Consider the following 25,672-nt stretch of genomic DNA (forward strand, 5'->3'; position numbering starts at 1 on the left):
ATTTTCTTTATTATTGTTTAAATATTATATGAAGTTAATTAATAACATTATTTTACTTAGTAGTCTATTAATAGACATTGTAAATCTTTTATTTCAAATTTTATTCAAAATGATATATTAATTCCAAGTAAAAACTTTAGGACAGTTTAATACATTCAGTAGAATAATTGTGATTTCAATAGATTGTAATAAAACGATTTTTTAGGGGAAAAAAAACCTACTTCCATAACTAATTTTATATAATAGAATATTTATTTAAAGACATAGTTATGGTGAACAGTGGTACCATACCACAGTTGCACCTACTATTGGATCTAATTATTTACTCTCACCTTAAATTCAATTCAATCGCTGAAAACAATTGTGGTATGTTAGCATAGTTATACCATAGTTGGACCCTAAATAATGCATATAGTATTAAATGTGTGGGACCCATATTTTCAGCGTGTCAGCTTAATGTCCAACCAGCTGAAACGACGCCGTATGACGTTTTCCCGCCTTCAAGGATCTCAACTTTCAAATCAGCTCCCTGATCAAAATCCCTAACCAAACGGAAAAATGGAGATCACTGAAGAACAAAGACAAAGAGCCGAAGCCAATCGATTAGCGGCGCTAGCGAAGCGAAAGGCTCTCCTGCAGTCGGCCACAACTGCCAGCAATCGTCAAGACGCTTGGAGGCTCTCCAAATGCCGGAAATTCTCTACCGAACCTGCCCATTTCCCGAAATCCGCGTTGGCCGACCCAAATTCGACGACCCAACTGCCCGAAAATTTCCGGGTCAGGCTAGAAATCTGTTCACCCGACTCCTTCTCTGTCACGCCCTTAGCAATCGAGGGTTTTGTGTACCCAGGAGAGGAAGAGTGTTTGAGGAGACTTGGTCAATGGTTATCTGATGTAAGCTTCATTTCTTCTTCTTTTTTTCCCCCTTATTGAAGTATGTGTTCTTCTTGGGTGGTGAGAAAGTGCAAGAAATTAAAAGTGAAAGAGAAAGGGAGAGAAAATGTGGGTAAATATGTTGAATTGTTAGTCATTGTGTTCTATTTTTGGTTATCTATAGTTAACATATAAATCTTGATTATTTGTGATTCTTGAAAATAATGAGGGGCAGGAAATTAAGAAAAGCCTTAATCACTTGACAAAGTTAATATTTGAGAAAAGTTGTTATTATGTGGTTTTATGTGCATATAGAATTGGTATGTTTTCTGTTGGGTTTGTTTGTATGATGCTTCTGAATGTGAGTCTTAAACCTTCGTTTGGATGGTAAAGAAAAGAAAAATCTCTCTTTGTTTATGCCTTAAAGTGTGGAACAAAATGGAAAGGAAAGTGGTGCTTAAGATTGTGAGAAAATTTAGGTTAAGTATTGTCGTTTCACCCATTCAGTTTCAAAATAAAAGCTCAAGATTGGAGGCAATGAGGCACATTCTTCGTTCTAAGGTGCTTTTTGTGTGGTGATTTCATTTAGGGTGTTGCATCACTAGTATGGTCTATTAGTTACAACTGTCATTAATTGTGTTATTTTTTGGTATTATGGATCTTCTTTTATGTTATTTCATTTTTGCATAGGTCATGCCATCGCACTATACGCAGAATAACAGTGGTGGAAAGGCCTGTGTTTATAAGCTCAGGGATTATAATCCAGTTTTGACATGTTTGAAGAACTCGGCTGGTATTGAGGTTGAAGGAATACCTTGGGTTACATTAAATGTTGTCGAGAAACTTTCTCATTCAATTGATACTGGAAGATGGAACCCGTGCAGACCGGAACACTTGTCTGATGAAGTTGTCGATGAAATGATAGGAAAGCTGCCAAAATCTCTATTGGACGTAATCTTGCCTTTCCAGCTTGAAGGTGTCAGATTTGGTTTGCGAAGAGGTGGTCGGTGTCTTATTGCAGATGAAATGGGACTTGGAAAAACACTCCAGGTAACTACTCAGATCATGTGATCTATGTCTCATTGCTTGCTTAACATCTTTTTAACCTTTTGGGATTGTAGTTTCTGATTCAGATTCTTAGTTATGCCTTTTAGATGGTTTGAAAATGTCTTATCAGAGATAAAAAGAAGCCTGACGATGTTACACTTTTCTATGCATAACTTGTTTGCAGGCTATTGCAATTGCAGCCTGTTTCATAAGTGCAGGTTCTATACTTGTTGTATGTCCAGCAATTTTACGTCTTTCATGGGCAGAAGAATTGGAGCGTTGGCTTCCCTTTTGTTTGCCTGCCGATATTCATCTTGGTAAATTTCCCATTCATGTTTCATAATAATGTTTATCAGATGTTGGGAGTTTTGTCCACTGCAGGTAGATTCTAACAGAAGAGTTTAGGTAAAACTATATAGATATGCAGAGTATTTGACCTGGCTGAAAAAAAATAAAATCAAAGATTGAGAAAAGATTGCTTAGAATTTAATTTCTTTATGTTTGTAGATTTTCCCAGTTTAGAGTTCAGAGATAATCATTGCACATGTCCCTACAATTACTTGAATGTTTAGGGCTCCAGCTTTCTGATAATTGATTGTATGAGGATTAAATTTCCACTTATAATTATTTGTTTTGTCTTCAGTTTTTGGTCATCGAAATAATCCCGTCCATTTAACAAGGTTCCCGAGAGTAGTAGTTATTTCTTATACAATGCTTCACCGTTTGCGAAAGAGCATGATTGAGCAAGAATGGGCTCTCTTGATAGTTGATGAATCTCACCATGTACGATGTTCCAAGAGAACATCTGAACCAGAAGAGGTAGATAAGATTTCCAATTTGTTGGCTGTATCTTAATTCTTAGTTAATAGATAGATATGAGTGTGATTGCTTATCAACAAATACTGCTTAAGCTTAATTATTTTACTGTGTCATCTTTTGAAGTACCTTTGCTTGACGCGAAGAAAACAGTGCCTCAAGAATACATTGATTAATGAACAATTTAACCTGTAGGAAAAAATCATGTTTAGAATACATACACTGTTATACGTATCTATCTTGATCATGGTATGGATGGCCTTAACATGTCTTGGCTAAATATAAACCTACATTTTTGAACTACAATGAAAATCCTCGCGCTAGTAAATGCTAGTAATTAGCAGTGAGGTTTATACTGAGAAAGTTCTCTTTTCTGAGGATATTTGCGTTACAGTCACCATTTCTGTTTCTCCTTTAGTGAGTGATGTAACTAGAAATTGCTTGAGGTAAACCCCTTCTTTCAAGTTTTTTTTTTTTAAAAATAAATCTATGTATTGTATGTTATATTATTTTTTGTATTAACAGGTAAAAGCTGTTCTCGATGTGGCAGCGAAGGTTAAGCGCATAGTTCTACTCTCAGGGACACCTTCTTTGTCAAGGTTGTATCTGGGTCTCTGAAGAAATAATAGTGGCATTTTTTATAAATCTTGCATCATTCTTGGGTTGAACAAAACAGATGTTCTTTTATCTGTCTAGTTCTTTTTTAGCTTTTATATGATCTGTTTGGTTTTCTATTAAGTTTATATTTACTGTATCCTAATATCTCATTTTATATTTTTTCCTAGGTGATCATAGGCCGTATGACATTTTCCATCAGATAAACATGTTGTGGCAAGTTTCTTGATCCCATTATGCTATTGATTTACTTCTCTCTATGTTTGGCATTTTCGCCTGTTACTTTATTTATTTTTTATTCTTTTTTTGACAATGCTTCTGTATTGTAGGCCTGGTTTGCTAGGAAAGGCTAAGTATGACTTTGCAAAAACTTACTGTGATGTCAAAACAGTCCAGGGTTATCAAGGACAACTTTTCCAGGTAGTGTTCAGAAAACACTATATGGGTTTTACAGATGCTTATGCATGAATGCATTGTATCTAGTAAACCTAAAATATTCCCATTATAATGATTTTTTAAGTAAAGTGCAGGACCCTGTAATTCAGACACATGCTTATTTTGAAGATGCTGATAACTTTTGCTTTTGCATAATCTTCTACTAAGGATTTTTATCTTTTTTGTCTTTGGTTCTTTTAACATCTTGCTAGTTTGACTCCTTTTTGGCTGGATAATGGTTTCTGTTATTCAGTAATTGTGGATGATGTTCTGACTGTTTAATTGTCATGATTGAAAATTCTAAATGTTTCATGGGATCATCTTGCAGGATTTTTCAAAGGGTGTTCGCTTGGAGGAGTTAAATGTGTTACTTAAGCAAACCGTCATGGTATTCTCTTGTCTATATAAGCTCAATGAATGTGAACTATTGTCAATATTCTTTTAGGTTTGTTTTAATAATGCACTTGAAAGGAAGGGAAAAAAATTCAAAAACCTTAGATACTGCTATGGTCTGAACAACAACTTTTTAAAGTGGAGATGTTAGCATTGGGAACACCGCAACACTATGATGATTGTTGTTTATTGATTGTCAGTGTTTTCGCAGTCATTTGGTGTTGTCCAACAACTTTTATATCTTAATGGTCTAGGAAAGTGATGCATTGCAGCTCAAATGACTTGTTACCCAGGAATGCATATCATGGATCTCTCTCTCTCTCTCTCTCTTTTTCTCAAAGAGTAATTTAGTTTAGCATGATCCTTTTTTAAAGAGTGTATCAAAACACATTCTAAAAGCAGGTTGCAGCAATTCTCGATTTATTTCTCTATTGTGAGATCCTATTGGTTCTTGTTATGTTAACAATGGCAAAGGACAGTGTGCTCTCTCTCTCTCTCTCTTTTTTTGGTTGAAAAAAAAAGAAAAAAAGATCCCCCAAGCGGTTGAATCATCATGATACTACTTACCATAATGATTTGTGGGCACACAAATGCTTTCTTTTGGAAGGTTGTCACATCTGAAGATGTTTTTTCTCTGTCAATTGTAGATAAGGCGCCTGAAGCAGCATCTACTTGTTCAGTTACCTCCCAAGCGTAGGCAGATTATAAGGTTACTGTTGAAGAGATCAGAAATAGTATCAGCAAAGGCTGCTGTTGGAGTAATCAATGATTCTGAAAAGGATGCTACAAATGACAAGACTCCCAAGGATTCAGATGAACATGATGGTGATTTATTAGCTCCTTCAGCTATATGTTTTTCAGTTTCAAGTGTTAAGCAATTGCCTGGTGACTTTCCTATCTCTTGCTTCTTTGCAACAGTTCATGATTTCTCGACACGATATATCTTCTGCGAACTAGTTTATAACTACAACATTGAGATATTATAAGATAATCAAGAAGATTTAATAGCCTTTGGCATCATCAAAGCCAATTACTCTAGTTCCTCACCTTTTATTTATTTATTTATTTATGCTCTTATCGTTATGCCCTTGATCAAGCAGAATGGCATAGTCTTTGTAGCTGACTCTATATAATATGGAAAATGCTTTGATGCAAAGATTATTGAAGATGCCAAATTCATGTAGTTGTGTTTATTAGTTTTAGCTCATTCCTCTGACCATGAGCAATTGATGTTGAGGGTAATGTGGATCTGTCATTTTCGAAGAAAATTAAGAGTGTAATTTGATTAAGCAAATTAACAAATTGTTTGGGCTTGTTTTGGAAGACTGAGAGTGACTAAGATTCCTGTGGGATATGCTTTTCATATCTCTTGAGCGTATCTTAGCTATGGAATGTTTCTCTGGAATTGATGATTTTCCAAATTACCAATGTTCTATGAGATGGTTGACTTGTTGATAACTTGTTTCCTAGTCTGGGAAAAGAATAATGATGATTTGTCTGTAAATTTGTGTCTGAGAAGTAGATACTAGTTCATCCGTGTTTGGATATACTATCTTTGTGCATAGCTTAATACTGGGCACTTCTCAGATACTTTTTGACTTTACTTTCAGACAGTGGGGCCTGTTGCAGACTGGGGAAGATCTCGTACCAAGAACTTGGGATTGCGAAGCTTTCTGGATTTCGAGAATGGCTTTCCATTCATCCAGTCATTGCAGAGTCAGATGGTGCTGCAGACATTGATGTGAACCCCCGTTCTAATAAAATGATAATCTTTGCCCATCACCTTAAAGTTCTAGATGGAGTACAGGTGAGAGTCGTTCTCGTGTCAATTTGGCCTTTTTACTGGATAGAATCATGGAGCATCTGCTAATTGAAAATGTTCTGTTTATTATGCTTTAGCGATTGCAAGTGAAGTTGTATTGTTACTCTTAGCAACAACCTAATGGTTGCATCCTGAATATGGAAAAGTTAATTTGTGATTGATGAGATAACTTGATCAAAAGTAATCAAAAGCTTATCTGGATTATTGATAATGCTGCCTATGAGCAGATATTTAACTAGATTATAATGATGAAATGGTCAGATGTGAAAAAAGTTTCGCAACCTTCTAATGGTTTTTTTTTTTTTTTTCACTTTTATAGAATCAATATTTTTTTTTTAATTGAAACAGACCAGAATCTTAACTAGTACAGTATAATGTTTTCTTTTCTCTGATTTGGGATATATTGTAACAATTCTGCTGTGTTGATTCTGCATGGTTGACAAAAATGATGCTCTATATTAGCATTTCTTAGGCATGCTTTGTTCTGGTGTTAATCATGGTTCTTGCACTGCTCGACACATTATTTTGAGTTTTATATTCATCCTGGCATCTGATTGGCTTCAATGATGACGTTGGAGTTTTCTCAACATTGTCTGTTACTTATAAAAATTTTTATTTCGAATTACTCAGGAGTTCATAAGTGAGAAAGGGATTGGTTTTGTCCGAATTGATGGAAACACGCTTCCCAGAGATAGGCAGTCAGCCGTGCACTCATTCCAATTATCAAATGAGGTTTGCGTCTTCTTTGATTTCTCTTACTTGATCTGGTTTAGAGGAGAATCTTGCTTTGTGTTTATATTCATCTGTTACTTTAGATTTGGCAGCAGCAAAGTAAATGTTGTTTATTTACTTTTGTATTTGGGCTTAGTCTTTCTTTTGAATTGTCACTCCCCTTCTTTTATGATAGCTTTAAATTGCTACTGAAATTATGGGTTGTAAAATATTGTCGATCTTTTTCATGTGGTAACTTGTTAACTTTTACCTTAGTCTTCTGGGTAAGTTGTCTATGTTAACTGCTATGGAATGTGTTGTCTTTCTGTCTTGTGATTAATATATCAGAGTCAGACACTTGTTATTGCGAATGAAAATCATCCACACTCTTCCATTAGAAAAACTATAATCATATATTTCTTTCAATGTTTTGCCCTCTATGATTCTTCTACCTACAAGCAGCAACCTGAGCAAATATCAGTACATCCAATATAATGTATCTTATGCAAACACTGGTACTTGCATCATGATTTGAGAGAGTAAGTTTTGTTCTACTTGTTGCTTGTGATGTAGACAACAGTTTAATCCCTCTCTCTAAATTCGTCTGCAGTATATTTTTTAGTCTTCACCAGCTTAATAGATATCTTTCTTCATCAGGTTAAAATTGCAATAATTGGGATAACTGCTGGGGGCGTTGGACTTGATTTCTCATCAGCACAAAATGTTGTGTTTCTGGAGTTGCCACAATCACCATCATTGATGCTTCAGGTATAATAATATGAATGATGTTAATTTTCTTGACTTTTTAACTCTTATTTATCATTGTGCCTTTATATCTGAAATTTAGTCGCTGGTGCAGTTCTGCAGGCTACGGAAATGTGTGCCTTTTTATTTAATTTGTCCATTATTTTGTAATAATGCCTTTGATGGATGTTTTTGTTTTGAACTTATTTTGAAGGCTGAAGATAGAGCTCACAGGCGAGGGCAAACGAGTGCTGTTAACATTTATATCTTTTGTGCCAAGGTTCTCTTTTCTTTTGTTTTTCAATTTTCTTCAACTCTTTTTATTTTTTTAATTTTAAAAGATTATGGGTTTACCTTATGGCAGGATACAACGGATGAGTCACACTGGCAAAATTTGAATAAGAGTTTGCGCTGTGTATCGTCTGCGACAAATGGAAAATATGATGCATTGCAAGAGATTGCGGTATTGCTTCAATCATTCAATTAGTTAATGCTGGGGTAGAGGATTGAAAATTTAGATTTACTGTTCCCAAAGGAGCATCTAATACTGGTTTCATGGCAACAAATCTTCTGTGAACTTTCAGTTCTGTTCTTTGATTGCCAAAACTATGGACTTTCTTGTAGTAATGCATAATGTTTAAACTATCCTTTTTCTAGCTGAGGTGGCATTCCAATATCTGTTTATAAAATGTTAGGATCTTATATAGAATCTATATGTTTCCATGCCAAACTACATGACTAATTCTCATAGCTCAAATCTCCATTTTTTTTTTTTTGGCTGTTACTTTGTTGTTTCAATGTGAGGTTTGATTTTTCATATTCTTTCTGAGATCATACTTTGCCTTTCTATTGTCACAGGTTGAAGGTGTTTCATATCTGGAAATGTCTGATAAAACTGACAGAGGTTCTGAAGATCTAACTCTGGATCAAGTGGCATCTAGTGATCAGTTTCAAGAGTTAATGAAGGTGCCGGAGTCCAGTGAAGCTTCGGACTTTCGAGCTATTAATACAAATGATGAAATAACTGCCAAAATGAATGACAAATTATTAGAGGAGAGTAAAACTGATCATAGTCCAACCGAAACGGATGATCATCATAATAATGTATGAGTCAATCAGATAGAAGCTTTTGTTTTTTATTCCAAGTTGTAATTTTCTTTTCTATTTACCATTTAACTTGAAAATTTTTGCTCCTTAGTTTGCATAGGAAATAATAAATTTTATTCTTAAAAAGGGCCTTGCAGTTCCTGATCTAAACATTGACGAGGTTTATGCTTCAATGGGAAAAGTTGAGGACATAACTCTTTCTGGTGCTGAAATTGGACCTGAAAAGGTTTCTCCTTATGAATTGGTTAAAAGCAACAAAGACAAGGATGAACCCAAAAAGGTTTTCTGCCTAGCACAAACACTCTATTTTGTCTTTTAGTTTTATAAGGAGGAACTCTTATTGACTCTTGGATACGCAGGAAAGCAAATCCCACCCTCAAGCAACAAAATTAGATGTTGCTAAATTACTTCTTCCAACTGAAGCTGATGAATGCAGCTCCGATCAAGTAAACTCTCTGCGGTTTGAGGTAAAAATTGATTGCTAATATTATCAAGTAAACTCACTGGATGATTTATCTATGTAATTTGTAGTAGTTTTTGGTTCCATTAATCCTATGAAAGTGGGAACATTTTGCAAATTTTAGTGTCTAGTTTGCTGCCTTTAAGAGAGTATGCAATAAAGCTTGAACAGGTCAAAATTTGACTCAATAATAGTGAGTAGTGTAATGAACAATACTCACAAAATAATAATAATAAAAAAAATAAAATAAAATAAAATAAAACTAAGAACATTAGTTTTGTTACAATTGCCTTTACCTTCTTTTCAGGTGAGCCAATATACTGGAAGGATCCACTTGTATTCATGCGTTCCAGGAACGGATTCAAGACCAAGGCCACTTTTTGAGAGTTTCCGACCAGAGGAACTTGATAACACGGAACGCATTTCCGGATGTCTTAAGGACAATCCAGGTTATAGGCATGCTATTCAGGTGTTCATCAATGAGTGGAACGCATTACGACCCATTGAAAGAACTAAATTATTAGGAAAGCCTTTGCAACTGCCTTTATCTGTTGAGTTGTGCTATTTAAAGGAAACCATTAACCATAGCAGCGGGGTATGTCTCAATGAGCTTGAAGAATGATATTTCTTTGGCTCTTATTTGTGCATTATATTGTTAAGTTGTTCATTTCTGACTATTTTATTAATTCTTAATGGTGTTATATTTTTACTGCTAATGTATGATGGTTGCTCTGGGGAACAATTATGCATCTGTGCTACAGGGACTGTTAAAAGGTGGAAGTAAACGACGCACTACACCATCACTTGAGATTAGCCATCCTTTGCCATCAGGTGCTGAGTGGAAAAAGGTCCGTATTTGTAGTGGCTCCAGAAAAAAGGAGAAAGAGTACACTCAGGGTTGGACTATAAATGATGAACCACTCTGTAAACTCTGTCAAAAAACGTGCAAGTAAGAGTAAATGCATTTAAAGGAACAGAAAAAGTGGGAATAAATGATCTCTTGCTGTTGCTATGCATTGTAAGTTGTATTTGCTTTCGCTAATTTCAGGAGCAAGAATGCGAAGAACGCAGAATATTTTGAAGATTTGTTTTGTAATTTTGACTGCTATGAAGAATATCGCTTAAGAACTAGTGGCCGATTCCTCCGTGAGGTTAGCCATGAATCCTGAATTGTATATGATTTAATTGAACATTTTCTAGGCTTATTTTCTTTTTCCTCATTTTGTTGATGATGCTGTTTGAACTTGAAAACTTTATGTGCTCTCCCAACATCTGTCCTGACCCAACCCAACCTAAAAAAATTACGCAAATCCAATAAAAATTGGGTTGGGTCGGGTTATGGACAAGAGAGCTTACTGCAAGATCTTATTTGTTTGCTTTAAAGGGTAGCAACAGACTATTGTCTGAGAAGAAAGAAGTAGCAAGACGACACGACTGTCGTACTGTAGTTATCAATATTTTGATTTTTGGGAGACAACTATTGAAGAACTAATGTTATAAAAAAAATGTCACATTCTTTTTCTTTTCCTTTTTTTTTTTGGGTTATGGTCAGTATAAATTTTGATATTTGACAAATTAAAGGGTGAAATCTGGCATTATTTTATTTTTATTAATATATTTATGGTTTGTGTAGGGTTCTGTGGGTTAAGACGTTTTAAGCCAATCCAACCTAACCCAAGCTAATTCTAAACTTCAAATTGGGGTCATGGTTTTTTTTTTTGGCTCACCCATAATATTCTGTCCTCCGTTCGTTATTAAATAAATCCACACTTTACTCACCTAAAATTCTTGAGACTTCCAGGAACTTTTCCGAATAGAACATGGTGTGTGCACAAATTGCCAATTAGACTGCCATAAACTTGTGAAGCACATAAAACCTTTATCATTGGAGCAGCGGCGGAAGTATATTGTGAGAGTAGCACCAAATGTGGCAAGCCGGCAGAACATGTAAGTCCATAAATGCTTATGCCTATTATCAAATTTATCTGAAAGGATCTCGAGTGAATCATACTTTGTGGTTATGTAAAAGCTTATTTGTGCTTTTGCTTGCATAGAGGCTGAGGGATATTCATGTTTATGTTTATTAAATGTTCTCAAACATCAGTAATCTCCTTATTTCTGGAAACATAATTTGGTACATTCATCACACTCCGTATAACTCGGAACAGAAGATAAGATATTTCAGATCCATTTTCAAACCTGACACAGATACTGCTTACATGACCATGTTGCACCAATATCAGAAGCCAAATAATATTAGTTTTAATATCCTGTAGGCTTGAGAAGCTTGTCAATGATCCAACTGAGGCAAATGCATGGCACGCAGACCACGTTGTTCCTGTCTACCGAGGTGGAGGTATGGTGCAACTTCTTAGTGACCTAGTTCTTCATCAAAAAATATGTGGTTATATCCAAAACTGGAATTTTCATTAGTTGATTTCCAGGAAAAGCTTTATATAAAATATGTGAAAGTTAATATAGATTTTCTTAAATAATAATGTTATTCTTCTCTTAAACATTTTTATCATACTGCAATTTCTGAGTTTTCTGAAGCTTACACAAGTTTTCAGTAATATTGACTTGTCAAAATGGATAGTTTCTATTTCTATGCAACATTTTAGTATTGATGATATAGTACACTATACGTTAGAGTACCGTTAAATTCTTTAGACAATTATGCCACGTGCTTAAGGTCTAGCTGTGTTGTATTGGAATTAGCTTGTTGCATTCTGTGTCATTATGTCAGTTGTGCTTTAATTCCTCTCATAGAACATGATGTGCTTTCCTTTACTTGATCTCAAGTTGTTCCTTATGCCCTTGTTCTCTTAAGGAGTTCCTTGAAATTCTTTTAATTGTATAGCTAGTATTTGTTTCTTTTAAGAAAAGATTTAAAAGTTATCATTTTTCTTAATTAAAAAAGCATTTTACTTTCTTGTTAATGCACAAATTAATAATCGTTGATTTTAAGTTTGGTTTAGTTTAGTTTGACCGTACACCCTTCTCATTTAGATCCTGCATCAAATCTCTCTCTTGTCCATCCTCCAACATACCAGCACCACCAACATGTGCACTACCACTGCTAACTACGACCTTTGCCAAAAGCGGCAATCACCATTTTTTTTTCTGCTTTTATCAATGAGAATAATAGTAATAATTTTAAGGACGTGTGTAACATATTGCCTTCTAGATGCTTTCGAACATATTACTTGACACTTGTATACAATTACTAGGGGAAAAGACCAAGCATATCATTGGGACTTATTCATTAAGATGTATTGAAATTTTAGTGAAATTTAGACCTTTTTGAATTCTGACTAGTACACAAATGCAGTCCAAGACCAAAAGAGCTCAACAAACTGATGTTATCTGTTGATATTAGCCAATTATGTAAAGACCATGAGCTTCCCTAGCTGACAACTAACAGTGAAATTAACAATTCGAGTCCTTGTTTTTAATTAATTTATTTTCTCAAAAATTTTCTCAGGTGAATGCAGGCTGGAAAACATGCGAACTCTTTGTGTTGCTTGCCACTACAATGTTACTACTGCACAATGTGCTGAACGACGCTCAACTAGGGCTAAGGCAAGGAAACAACTCAAAGTAATCATGGATGGCATACAAAATGATCTGAATGTTGATGGGACTGTCCCTCATACAAAGGTATATTAGAGAGTAGATCTTCAGCTTTTAATGATATCTCCCATTTTATACACCTTCACTAAACTACTTCCACGTTTCTTAAAGCAGAGAACAAAAATATGACAAATAGGGTATATTTTATTATGCTTCTGTACATAAGAATTTATAGATCTCTCTAGGATACAAATCAAGTAACTAATCTCCCGTATTAAAGGAAAAATAAAAACTGATTCCTAGAATATCTGTACAGTTCACATATCTCCCAACTACTTAAAATAGCACATAACCAAATATGATACATAATTACAAAAAATCCTAGGAAATCTTACAAAATCTTCCAACATTTCTGTTTTTCACTTGTTCTATATCATTATTGGTGTTTGAGATTGCTAGTGGATCCTGGTACAACAGCATGGAAATCTATCTTTTGAGTCCAGTTCAGTGGGTAGGATTGCTTTGTGTGTTCCAATCCAAATTAGGTAGTTTACGTTCTGGTCAAAAGTCCTGAGCTGGTTGACATTGTGGTCGTGAGAAGAAAAGATCAGATATTCTATTCTATTGCTGTCAGATAAAACTAAAATGCTCTTTCTATTATGCTAAAAAGTTATTTCTGGTATAAAATATTTGTTTGGAGACGACATCGTTGTAATTTCTTTATTTCCAACTGATCTTGCAATGACATACATAATTTTCAGGACCAGATGCATATGGAGATGGAGGAAAACACAATTGAGGATGAACTTTTAATCAAGGTTCCCGGAAGTTCCTATTCAGTTTGCATTAGCAGCAGTGCTGAAAGTGAAGTCTTGAATTCCTCCAAATCTTGATAACCTAAAGATAAGGGAATGCTTCAACTAGTCCCCCTGTTGTATAATAAAAATTTACATCAGCCGCCATTATAAATTTTGTTAAATTGTTATAATAAGTATTTGTGGTTTCCTTTGTTGTGTGCAGTAGACTCGACGGGCTTGATGCCTGGCTGTTTTGGACGATACTTTTACTAATTTGTATTTAGTTTGTAGATGGCTTGCATGTTTCTCTAAGCACCATTATGTATTAGGAAGTTTTGGAAAAAACCACAAAAAGTTACCGTAAAAACTTGCCGCGAATAGCTTGATAGGACATTGTCCAAGTGATACATTTTTAATCATTCTTTGTCAGCTTAGCTCACTAACAACCCAAGAAAGTCGTTTATATAGTTCAGATATCATTACAAGAGATTACAGGGATATCCCTGTGAAAAGTCACTAGAAATATATACATGTGTTAACTTGTTACGATTCATCCAAAGAAACTAAAGTGTTATGCATACGTTGTTTGACCGATCCTTCTAGAGCCGCCTGTGCCCTTTGAACAGCAGGTGACCAAACCAAGATTACGGCACTATATTAAGATATATTGATCCAATTTTCTTTCCTATAATTTAGAATTTCTAAATGCCCACCGCCCCACCATCATGGGAAAAAAAAACCCACTGGAGTGCAGCATTAAAGTTTAGATACTCCATCTTTCTCAGTTGGGCTTTGGAGGGGCTGCCTAAAATTAGAAGCACTATGCGACCGTGAGTGCTGCAAAACCATTAAACAAGCATGTAGTTGAGGAACCTTACATTTCAACAACTGAGATCATTGGTAATCTCTGCCGAAAAAAACTGCTCCGCTTTATCAATGAAGCGGCTAGGGAATCTAGAGTGCAGCATTAAAGTTTGTGGATTTCGCTTGGGAGTCATATCTTCACAAGTTTTGGTTCCTTTGCTATCTCTTTGGTTTCTCATCTTGCCAATTCTCATGCTATTTCCTAAAGCACTGCCCTTTCCAAGAGATAATCTTGCACTTTTACCATTGTAACGGCTTGATTTTAGGGAACTATCTCCTTGAGATTTTCTAGATTCAGAACTCTGTTGATTACACTCACTAGAATCATCCACTGAGAAATTCTCTAAGGTTGAGTTGGGTTGAGTTACTGGCAGAACATTTCTACAGGATTTTAACAAAGAAAGTAGCATATCCATACTAAGTTCTTGTTGAACCACACCCTTGTTCTGCTCACAACCATAACAGGCCGCAACTAGTGTGCTGGCCAAAATTGGCATCAACTCAGGATCACTGAAGAATACAAATGGCAAATCGCATACCTGTGTAATTCCAACTCAACAGTTAGATTTTACCTGTTACGTCTAAAGATTTAAGAAAAACTTTCTTGAACATTCACTGACCTTGTGAAGTATTGTAGGACTATGTCCCCATCGAAGGACAGCTTGATTCCCGGGGTGAAACAAGGCAAAGTACCCAAGAAGCAATAAAGACTCTGACAGAAGCAGACCAACCTGAAAGTTCAAAGAAAGCAAAAAAGCATTTACCACAATCTGCAGCAAATACTCCCCCAAAATATTTATATCTACAGCCGTGACATGATGTGTTAATATTTATGACTATACAATTCCGCGTGAGCCTAAGATGGTACTCTACTTTAATCACTTCCTCACAACAAGAGGCACCATTCCAATTAAAGGCTATAGGCTAAGTACCATGCATGCAATATAAATTTAATCAATTCCTAACTATGAGAGAAACTATTCCAATTGAAGGCTACAGGCTGCCTATCACGCATGCCATCTACTTTATGTGGTCTACATTGTGGCATGACAAATTTACCTGATCATTGGCCACTTTCCATTTGTTAGTGCAATGAGAAAGAAGGAAACTCATCAAGTGAAAAAATTCCATCTTCAGGTCTGGCCTAGCCTGATAGCAATTTTGAGATAAAATGGGTCAAATAAGTATGCAAAACATTAAAGATGCACATCTCCAACTGTCATAAATCCTCAAGGAATCGTTACTAAAGCTAAGTTTGAAAATTATCATCATGAAATCAGAATGCAACATGATAAGTGAAATTAACTTACTAGCATTCTCTGCAAAAACATGATATCCAGAAGAGCCAAATTGTTCAGAACTTTGAGCACTCCAGTTGCTGCCTCCTCAAAATTAGATGGAAGCACATACAAGGCCTAAAATAGTAGAAAAGCTATCTCACTAAGTACACATAAGCAGGACGCATGACAGAATCAGCTAACAATTTGAAGATGTTTTCAGGTACAAATAATTTATTAAGGAAAACATATATACTGGCAAAAAAGATCAGATTGATAATAATTAATAACCAGTTCTAGTAATGAGAACTCTTCAACAAAAAGTTCATTTCCTTAAGGTGTGGAATGTTTTACATTTGTTAGCAAAGTACCAAAAGCATCTGTTCTAGTACTAGTACTGGTCAGTCAATCACTTTTTCTTATAAGGTGAAGTCATCACAATCCTACAGTTGCATTTTCTAGGGTGATAACTGATTTATACCATGGCAATAGCACATCTGAGGAAGTTCTCTTGTTGCACCCACTTTCGGTTAAATTGTTGAGAGAGAATAAGAAATAAAAGATTGATTGAGATTAACCAGGGACGGAGCCAGCGTGGGACGAGGTGGGGCACAGGCCCCAGCTGGCTTTAAAATTTTTTTTTTTATAATTATACTAAAAAATTATATTTTATTTGTTATTTATGAAAAATGCCCCAGTTGAATTATAAAATTTAAAATTGACTCCAGTAATTTTAAAATATTTCATATTGTCCCTAGTTTAAATTTCTAATTATAAATAATTTAATTAGTTATTAACATTTCATGAAACTTGATTAAAGACACAAGAACAAATATTAAAATACAAAACAATCATAACAAAATGTTAGTATAATGGTTAATGGACTGGTCTTTAATCTTTTTATTTTTTATTCAAGTAAAATCAATTATTTAGTCTTTCAACACTGAACCATAAGTTGTAAGTCTACCTAATTCTAATTTTTAATTTTCTAATTAATCTTTTGTCTAGTTTTAAAATTTATAATTTTATCATGCATTTCATATTTGTTTTGTGTGTTGCAATATATGAATATTTTTGTTATTATTAAAAGATTTTAAGAGCAAATTAAGTAATAACCTAGTCTTGTATATTGAAAAATATATTTTTGCTTATAGTGATAATGCATTATTTTCAACTCATAAAATCTCATTGAGGAGTTTTCACGGAGAACCATTGTAATAAGTAAATTTATTATCAATAAATATTATAGTTGTAATGTTATATATTGATATCTAAATTTTTAAAAATGTATTATACTTTAAATAGGGGTTTCAATTAGATGCATACAGACGCACTTTATAAGGAGCACAATCATACATGTGGCAAGCTCCCATTTGGAGTTTATGGGGCCCACAATAAATTTTCTCAAATAGGGACTTATGACACGAGCAATCGCGCATTCGAGTCATGTTTGATTTTAAATGTGCCCCGGCTCAATCAAAATCCTGGCTACGTCCCTGAGATTAACAGACCACTAAACAAAACCTATACATGTAGCTGGCCTAAAATTTAAACAGAACTACAAACATGAGTAGATGAACATCATCACACCAACTTAAAACAGCTGGGAAAATGACTAAACAAGAGCAAGGAAATTATGCAGGATCCCTAATGCAGAAGATGCTAGAATTAAATGACTAACTCATGCAGAAAATTTTCTGTAGCTAGGAGCAAAGTTACCTGTTCAGAAGATAATCTGTTGTTTGCCTGCAGTAGCACGGATGTCAATAGAGAAGGAAGACTGACTAATCCAGTTTCCGATATGGCAGAAAGAAGAAAAGCCACAGGTTGTTTCAAGTTCAACATCTTCTCGTTCTTTTGCACTGCAACCATATCTGCCAAGTGTTTTTCATCCTTCCCCTGGGTTACAGTTCTCTGTGATTCATCTATGCCATCAGTCTTTTCTCTGTCAGTATCAATCAACCCAACTGAACTATTGTTCATCTTCTTTTCACTATCATTGCCAATGGGTCCTGAATCTTTTACTTTACATGACTCATCTAATGGGCTTTCCTCCGGTACATCTGCTAAAGGTACAATCATGTCTCCAGAGGTATTATTTATGGAGCCATATCCAGACTCCACAGACACAGCAAGTTTCATTTCCGGACTGTCATTTACTGCCACTGTCTCAATAGGAGAAGGTTCCCAATTGATGGAACTAACAATTCCGGAGCTGGATGTTAAGACCAGCAGCAGAGAGATACTTAGTAGGATTGAGGAAGGAAAAGGTGAGCCTTCGACCTGGGGCCTATCATAGAGTGCAAAAAGATCTCGCAGACGGTGAATAACTTGGTAAGAAATCAAAAGCTCTAGCAAGCCATCGCGCATTTGGAGTTGCCATTCATCAGAGCTTATGTGACCAAAAATTGTAGCAACAGTCCACAAAAATCCATCCAGAACTTCTGTTATTGATTCAAAATTCTCAACCGATACTTTGCTTGATGATGAGCTGGTACTGCAAGGGGCATTTAAAGATGCAGTAATCTTTATATAGTTTTCAAGGGCAGCTGATAACATTGGGATGATTGGGGGCAAGAGATTTTGTGCAAGAAAATAGCTCCTATTAGATGGCACAGATAGCACCACCCTCAACAGTTTTAGAAGGTGTATCATCACTTGGCAAGCTTCAGGTTTTGATGTATGGGAAGCAGGTAGGGCAGAAGCGATAAAATCAAGCAAACCAGCTTGGCGAGAAGCCTGCAGCTCAGGGTCCTTTCCCTCCAAGAACTGAACATAAATAAATATTTTAGAAGCAATAAATTATGTATGCAACACTCTGAAAAACCCACCCAAAGAAATGACCGCGATGGTGCACCACTATGAAAAGGAGAATTTGGTTCATTTTATGGCTTGTTGTAGACAACAAAGGGTGCAGACTGCAAGAATAGCAATTTGTGCCATCCCAAGGTTCTCCCAGCAGCTAAGAAAAAGATGCACTAATCAAAGGATTCATGATTCTGACTGAGAAATAGTTAATTTCAGAATTTTACCAAGAGAGTCATAGCCAAATTTACCAGTTACAGTGCTTTTCCAATATGTTCCATTAAAAACTATTGACCTTTTTGATAATTTCATTACTCAATAAGGTTAATAAGCCAACAGAAATGAAATCTCTATGACATGGGAAGTGAACAAGCAGATGTCCTTATTAGTAAAACTAGAACATTCAAGAATTAATAACAGCTAAAGAAGGAGTGGAACAAGAATAGAAAAGACCTCTCAAGACAAGAAATTACGAGAGCATATGAATTCGGTGCCTAAATACTCTCAACAAATGTGGATTTTCTATCACTAAGACGATCTGAGCATTACAATCTAACATAAACAAATTGCACCCATACTTAATGCAGCCTACGCCATTGCAGTATCTTATGACATCATGAATATCCATCACACAGAGGTCCAGAATAAATACCTTAATCATTTCAGCAGTTATTAGACCAATACTTGCAGCTCCTTTTCTTGCTTGCCGGAGTTTCTGAAGTTCTTGAAGCCACCTCCCAATTTTTGCCCTTGCAGTGGCCACTGCTGTTCTATATCCTATACCAGCATTTTCAGAACCGACTGGTGGCTCAGGAAATTCATATTTCAGAGCCATAAGTCTTTGTCGAATTCTTTTAATCCTCCGCTTCAGAGAATGTTGCAAGGACACATTGCCTGTTGCAAGATTAGATACACCTGCCCCAGTAACAACACTTGATTGACAATCATCATTGTTGTTTATAGGTGTAGATCTTCCCTGACCCTCCTTATTAATAGAACGACGCAGTAAAGGAGAAGACTGATCCCTGAAATCCATGGAGGCTCTCTCTCGTATCTGCTCCAGGTAAAACTTGCGACGTTGTTCACTTTCACTAAGTTTCTCGGCCAATTTCTGTGCCAGAAGTTCAGCTTCCTCTTGTTGAGCTTTGGCTCTTTCCTCCTTCCTACGGAGCTGTTCAATTGCCCTTGCCTCTCGTGCTGCACTGGATGCTTTCCGTTCCTCTTCCCTTCTAACTTGAGCCTCTTCCTTTTTCTTCTGCGTCTCAGCTAGACGCTGCAACTTTTCAGCTTCAATGAGTTTTCTGCGTTCTAAAACAGCTTCCTCTCTAGCAATATCCTCTTTCTGTTTAGTTCTTAACACTTGAAGTTTTTCAGCTCTCCTCAACTCTGAATCATGAAGTTTCTGGCGCAAAATAAGTTTTTTGTTTTCCTCATTTAAAGAAGTAATGAAACGAACCTCATTAACTTTACTGCTTTCATCACCAGCTCTCCTCACAACCTGTGCCAGAAAAGCTTCATGCCGTAACTCACTACGCTGGTGGCGAGCATACATATCTTCTCGTAACTTCATAGTGCGAACAGCTTGCCATTCATTAACACGATTTAATTTTTCTGAAGTACGTTGAAGCTTTTGAACTCTCTCATTCTCCAACTCACTTCTAATTCTCATTGCCCGTGCATGCTTTTCTGCAGCTTCTTTTTTCAAATCTAAAGCAGTTTTCTTTTTCTTCTCAGGAGTCATCAATTTATCATGCAAAATGCGTGCACGCTCAGCACTTTTCCTGCTCATGCCTGGCGAATGTGATATACGAGAAGAGACACGGAAAGGAGATGAAAGTATATCCTCCCAATTCCTCTTCTCCTTCCATGCATCCATAGATTTCCATGAAGCGGCATTTCTTTTTTCTTTATCTCTTTCAGTGAGAGCAATTTGCCTCTTAAGAGGATCTGTAGGTTTGAAATTTTTATCAGTAACAATTTCTGCCAAAATTTTTTCTTTCTTCGAAAGCAGCTTATCTGTTTCAGATCCAAGATGTTCTCTCTTGCTCTTTCCCGAACCAGAAGCAGCAGAAGTGTCCTTAGGAGGTAGCCTAGATGAATTAAGATTCAAAGAGGATGGATACCGTGAAGGGTCACTGCCATTTTGTACGGAGATTCCTTTGCTTGACCTTCCTGACTCAAAATTTCGCTTCTCTCCACCTGTATTAACTGGAGTTGGCACTGTTTGTTTTCTTGGATTCATCACTGAATCCTTACCATTTTGTGTTACATCACTTATTATGGCTGCTTCCTTCGAGTTATCATCAGATGTATGATGGCAATTTGAACAGTCAAGGCCCAGGAACTTTGCATTATTAGCAGCACACAAACTAGCTCTTTCTTGTTGAATTTTCTTGAATGCTTCCAGTGATGATGAAAGTATTTCTGCTTTGTGAGGTGAATTTGTCATTCTTCGAACCTGCACTTATTGCATAACAAACCATTTTCATATTACAAAGCTACATAATGAAATAAACTAGGAAACTTCAGGAAAATATATAATATATATTCGAGTTTAGTTCATGAATCACTATTAATGTTGCAAATAGTTATTGTTCAGTTTTGACCACAGAATCAAGAATTTTTTAGACTTGGATAACTCTTTGCGCCATTTTGTAATGGTCCTCGCCAACAATACGAGGTTGAAGCATAGTTGACGTGAGTCTAAAGGATCAACTGCAGGATGGATACCTTTAGCAGCTAATCCTCTTGATAGTACGGTAGCATCCAAATGGGCAAATGTCGCTGTGCTATTAAGTTAAGTAAAAGGGCCCCTGCCCACTCCAGTTCTCAGCCACCCCAGAAGACCTAACCAATCAGTCCTTGCCGTAGGAAGTTGCTTCATAGTAATATGATAATAGGCATGAATTCATTGTAATTTATTAACTGGTCAAAGACACTTTATGCAATAAAAAATTTGTGCACTTTATCATTAGTGTTTACTTCTAACCCTTTATTTCAGTACCTAATTTCTATTCGGCACAAGAAGCTTTAAATTCTGCTTTCTGTTACCAACTTACCATGCAGAAGAACAGAAAATAAGCCAAATAATAGTAATAATTATTTAAAGAGAAAAGAAAAGGTGACAAGGAAAATAATTAGATGAGAAATGCACATCCAAGCACACACATGCTTATCATATTGTTAAAGAGGTTCTATATCAAGTGAGTACCTAAAGCCAAAAGTTCATATTCCTGACATAAAGAGGGGAGCATCATTACCTCCCATGAGAGGGCATGTGGCCTGCGATGGTCAGTCTTCAGAGTGATCGGTGCCCCATCAATTGACTGAGAAGAGGACTTTTTCACAATTTCGAACTCCTCCACTCTGGTAGTCAATTCTTTGAAATCAGATGCAGCCTCTTCAAGAACAAGAATAGCCTCTTTCATCTGCTCCAAATCACATTCAAGTTCACAGAGAAGGTAGAGTTCATCCACAGCCCTATTAAGATTCTCAAAGAGAAAGCACCACAGTCGTTGCCTAAACCTTTCTTTGCTTTCACTGGAATCATCTTCACCAAGGGCAGTCAGACTCTGAGCCCTTGAGAGATCATCCTGTACAGTAGCACATAGGGAACTGCAATCCTTATCAACAGAAGTTGTACAAGAAAGATCTCCTGAAATTTCAGGTCCATTCTGTTCAGGAATGCATGACTCAGAGCCTCGGTCAGTTACCCCTCTTGAACCCTCATCAACAACTGCTATCTCAGAAGTTTTTGGCTCATCAACCTCAGATGCAATAACAGGAACCTGCAGCTCCTCGTTTGCAATCGGATGATCATTATTCACTGGTTTGGTGTCCTCAATATGCACTTCCTTGGAACTTGAAGCATCATCATCAGCATTCATTACTTTCTCATTTGCAATCAATATTCCTACATCTTCTGAAGATATTTTATCAGCCTCTTCATAGTTTCCTTCACTTATATGATCCTTACCAGATAAAGAATTTGTCTTATGAGCGTAACTATCTACATTTCCAGGTTTTGTTGTGAATTGGTTCTCTTGGATTATTTTACAAGAAGAAATACATGAAGCTAAATCTTGATTGTTCTCGTGCTTCCTACAAGCCACCAAATTATCATGTCCAATATCACCAAACTTAATTTCAGCTCCAACACTGTTTCCCCCAAGCAGTTCCGGAGCATCATCCTCCAGATCACCCCACTTGATTTTCTGAACCACGCCAGGCTTATCCTTCAGCGCCATTATCTGAATATCTACATTTCCACCATTGGAACTTGCAACAAACAGTTGAGGTGATTTCTGAGAGTCAGAGACTTGTTTAACAACAGAGTTATCAAGAAAATTTGTACCCTTTTTATCTTTATTTGATGTGGTACTCGAATTTTCAGCAGCACCCTCACTGTGTATGCCAAAACTTCCTCCTACCTTCAAACGTTGCGATCTGTTCTTACCATCTGAATTTCTACTTTTTTCATTTGTTACTGGTCGCCGACTATGCTGAAAATTAGAAGCACTTTTTCCTGAATAGCCCCCAACCCAACTTTGCAGGGAAATCTTTGAGCTACTTTTATGTTTCTAGACAAGAAATCAAAATATGAAGTTAAGCAAGCCAACAACGCTCAGTTGGATCACGTTTTGATTGAAATTGTTAACATATCTTTTTCTCCATTTTAAGCATCACATGACTGGTAATCAAATCTTATCACAACCATGTGACCGTAGTTTACAAAACATAATAATTGAAAAATATGTAGCTCATCCTAAAATTAAGTATATACTACAGAAATGAAAAATGAAACAAAAAGTGCTTCTTAATAACAGGGGAAAATATCAGTAATGTAATCCATGTGAAAGCGAGTAATCTTGACAGGTTTTCTTACTAAACAAAATGCAGCTCAGGGAAATTAACAACCATTCTGAAGAAGACATCCTAACAGATTTAACAATTGGCAGTCAGTTTTACAGTTCAAAAAAGAAGGACAATAGAATTTCCTCACTCACATTCAAACTACTTAATACCAATATACCAAAGTTCAGGGTCAGCACCAATATGTAACATATTTTTTTAACAGTCAGAATGCAGACTTAATTCCAATTTAATTATTCAGTCAAGGGATTCACATAGTGTTCCTGAAAATGCAGAAAAAAGAAGAGGCATTGAAAACCTCAGGTTAATTGAGCTCACTATCACAGTTTTAATCTAAAAATAAAAGACCCAAGACTCAAATTTTCACATTTTATTTCATCTTCTGGTTCATTTTCTTTAGTAATCAACCCGGGCATATATAAATATCCATACAGAAAATCATCACATTATGCAAATAAGCAAATGGGAATCAAATAAAATTATCAAAAAGTTAACACCTTTTTCACTTCAAACCATCCTGAGCCCTGATCATCCACTGCTTCTCCTCCACTGTTCTCCATCAAATTTCCTCTCAATGGCAAAATCAAAAACTAATCCCCGACAAACAAGTCATCAAGTGTGCAATCTAAAACCCTAAATTTACAACTGCAGAGGTATATAAAATTCTTGTTTTACATATCAAAGTGCAAGCTTTACCAATCATAAATGACCAGGACGATCAATATCGAAATGGGTGATCAACAAAATCCAAAATCTTAAGTAATCAAAAAAAGAAATCATCTTTGGCAAGCAAAGAAAACAAATTTCAGTCTACAGAATGAGCTAAACAATGAAAATGACAATGAGGATGGTATATTGAGTTCCACTGAAATGGAATTGGGAAAGAACTGAGAGGAAAAAGAAAAAAAAAATTGAATATTTGGAGAAATATTCTTTTAGAATATATTTTAGGGTTTATTATTTATTTAATTGTGGAAAAAGAAAAAAAAAAGAGGGGAGGGAAATGGGAATTGAGTTTTATATAATTGAGAATGAACAACAAGAGTGCCAACACAGTTAAGTTTTACTTTTTCTATCCTTGCCTTCTGTTTTTAATCACAGATTTATCCAAAACAACACTTAAATTTTTATTTTTCCATTTTCATTTTTTTATTTTCTTGAATGATGGATAATTTTAAATTCCATATTTGCACTATTCTGTTCTCACATTGCTGCTTTTTGAATTTCCATCATCATCTTCTAAAGAGGAAACAAAATCAATTATCCTTTTCTTCGTCTCAAATTTAAATAAATTGGAGTAAATTTTTTTTAATAATTATATTATTTTGCATAACTAGTGGAGTGAAAACACTATATTAGTTGACATATTTGTTTGTGTAAAAATAACTTATCCCAAAGTTGATAGGTACTTACTCATATATTATTAAATTGTTATGTTTTTTCAAGTAAGAATATCAGGAAAATTAATATTTTTGACAGGATTATTCTTATTAATATTGTGGGTAAAAATCATATGTTCATAAAGACAAATATTCATGTGATATCCACCGATAACTTATCAAAAGCAAGAAAAAATTGTCGCTCAGAAAGGAAGCAAGACTACCCCCCAAAAAAAAAAAAAAGGAATACATTTTTTTAAATTAAAAGTTGGAAAAGTCCGTAAATGGGTAAATTTCCTTAAAAAAAAAAAAAGTCACAAAAGAAGTAAGATTTGGTTTGTTCTTGAGCTGAATAATGACAAATGAGGAGTTGTTTGTTTCATATTTCTGACTTTGGAAGTAGCCATCCCATGGATTTATTTTTATATCATACATCCCCAATACTTCAACATTTAATATTTTTTTAAATAAGAAAGTAAATCTTTTATTAAGGAGTTAAATCAGTCAATAATACACGATCATCATAATGAAAATATAAGAGATGGTTCACTGATTGATATCAAGAAATCAAATTATATTTTTCAAAATAAGAGATGGTTCACTGATTCATACGATGGGTTTCTTTAACTATTGCCTCTTTTATTATATATTTATTCATAAGAATGTAGCCGCTATAGTTAATATAGTCATCCTACCGGCTACCTCTAGTTGGAAATCCACTATAAATATTATATGACTCATAAATTGAGGATTTATAACCACCACCACGCACAAAAATGAGAAATAAAAAAATTATATTGTAATATTTATCTTTAAATAATAATATAAAAAAACCCCACTTTCAATTTAAATAAGATGTGTTGATAGAAAAATTTTAAAGTGGCACACAACGTGCTCAAAATGAATCTTAATTCTTAAAAGATGATTAGTCGTGACTAAAGAGAATCAATAATGAAAAACAAAACCAATCATTCACCTCCCTCCAAATAAACATATAAATAAATTTAATCCGTGCACCGCAAAGTTTGACACACACCCATTATAAAAACCTGAAAAAACAAAACAAGATCTCACCCCTGTAA

General features: G+C 35.3%; 2 protein-coding genes across 2 annotated transcripts; one reads left to right on the top strand and one right to left on the bottom strand.

The window, feature by feature from the left end:
* Positions 1 to 540: 540 nt before the first annotated feature.
* Positions 541 to 13,515, top strand: LOC18046734 (DNA annealing helicase and endonuclease ZRANB3). The gene is made up of 24 exons (XM_024189839.1): positions 541 to 894; positions 1,564 to 1,923; positions 2,105 to 2,237; positions 2,564 to 2,739; positions 3,262 to 3,335; positions 3,532 to 3,567; positions 3,681 to 3,771; positions 4,115 to 4,174; positions 4,827 to 5,004; positions 5,790 to 5,986; positions 6,632 to 6,733; positions 7,370 to 7,480; positions 7,671 to 7,736; positions 7,821 to 7,919; positions 8,315 to 8,560; positions 8,691 to 8,843; positions 8,923 to 9,030; positions 9,331 to 9,618; positions 9,785 to 9,972; positions 10,072 to 10,174; positions 10,825 to 10,970; positions 11,300 to 11,379; positions 12,508 to 12,683; positions 13,358 to 13,515. The coding sequence occupies exons 1-24, from the start codon at positions 559 to 561 to the stop codon at positions 13,487 to 13,489; spliced, it is 3,639 nt and encodes a 1,212-aa protein (XP_024045607.1). The 5' UTR covers positions 541 to 558; the 3' UTR covers positions 13,490 to 13,515.
* Positions 13,516 to 14,249: 734 nt separating this feature from the next.
* Positions 14,250 to 24,117, bottom strand: LOC18046735. The gene is made up of 8 exons (XM_006440626.2): positions 23,709 to 24,117; positions 21,600 to 22,919; positions 18,992 to 20,797; positions 17,254 to 18,303; positions 15,568 to 15,672; positions 15,317 to 15,406; positions 14,878 to 14,988; positions 14,250 to 14,796 (listed from the first exon to the last, which is right to left on the bottom strand). The coding sequence occupies exons 1-8, from the start codon at positions 23,769 to 23,771 to the stop codon at positions 14,275 to 14,277; spliced, it is 5,067 nt and encodes a 1,688-aa protein (XP_006440689.1). The 5' UTR covers positions 23,772 to 24,117; the 3' UTR covers positions 14,250 to 14,274.
* Between the last annotated feature and the right edge of the window lie 1,555 nt (positions 24,118 to 25,672).

This window comes from Citrus clementina, unplaced genomic scaffold (genome assembly GCF_000493195.1).
Source record: "Citrus clementina cultivar Clemenules unplaced genomic scaffold, Citrus_clementina_v1.0 scaffold_3, whole genome shotgun sequence".
NCBI lineage: Eukaryota > Viridiplantae > Streptophyta > Magnoliopsida > Sapindales > Rutaceae > Citrus > Citrus x clementina.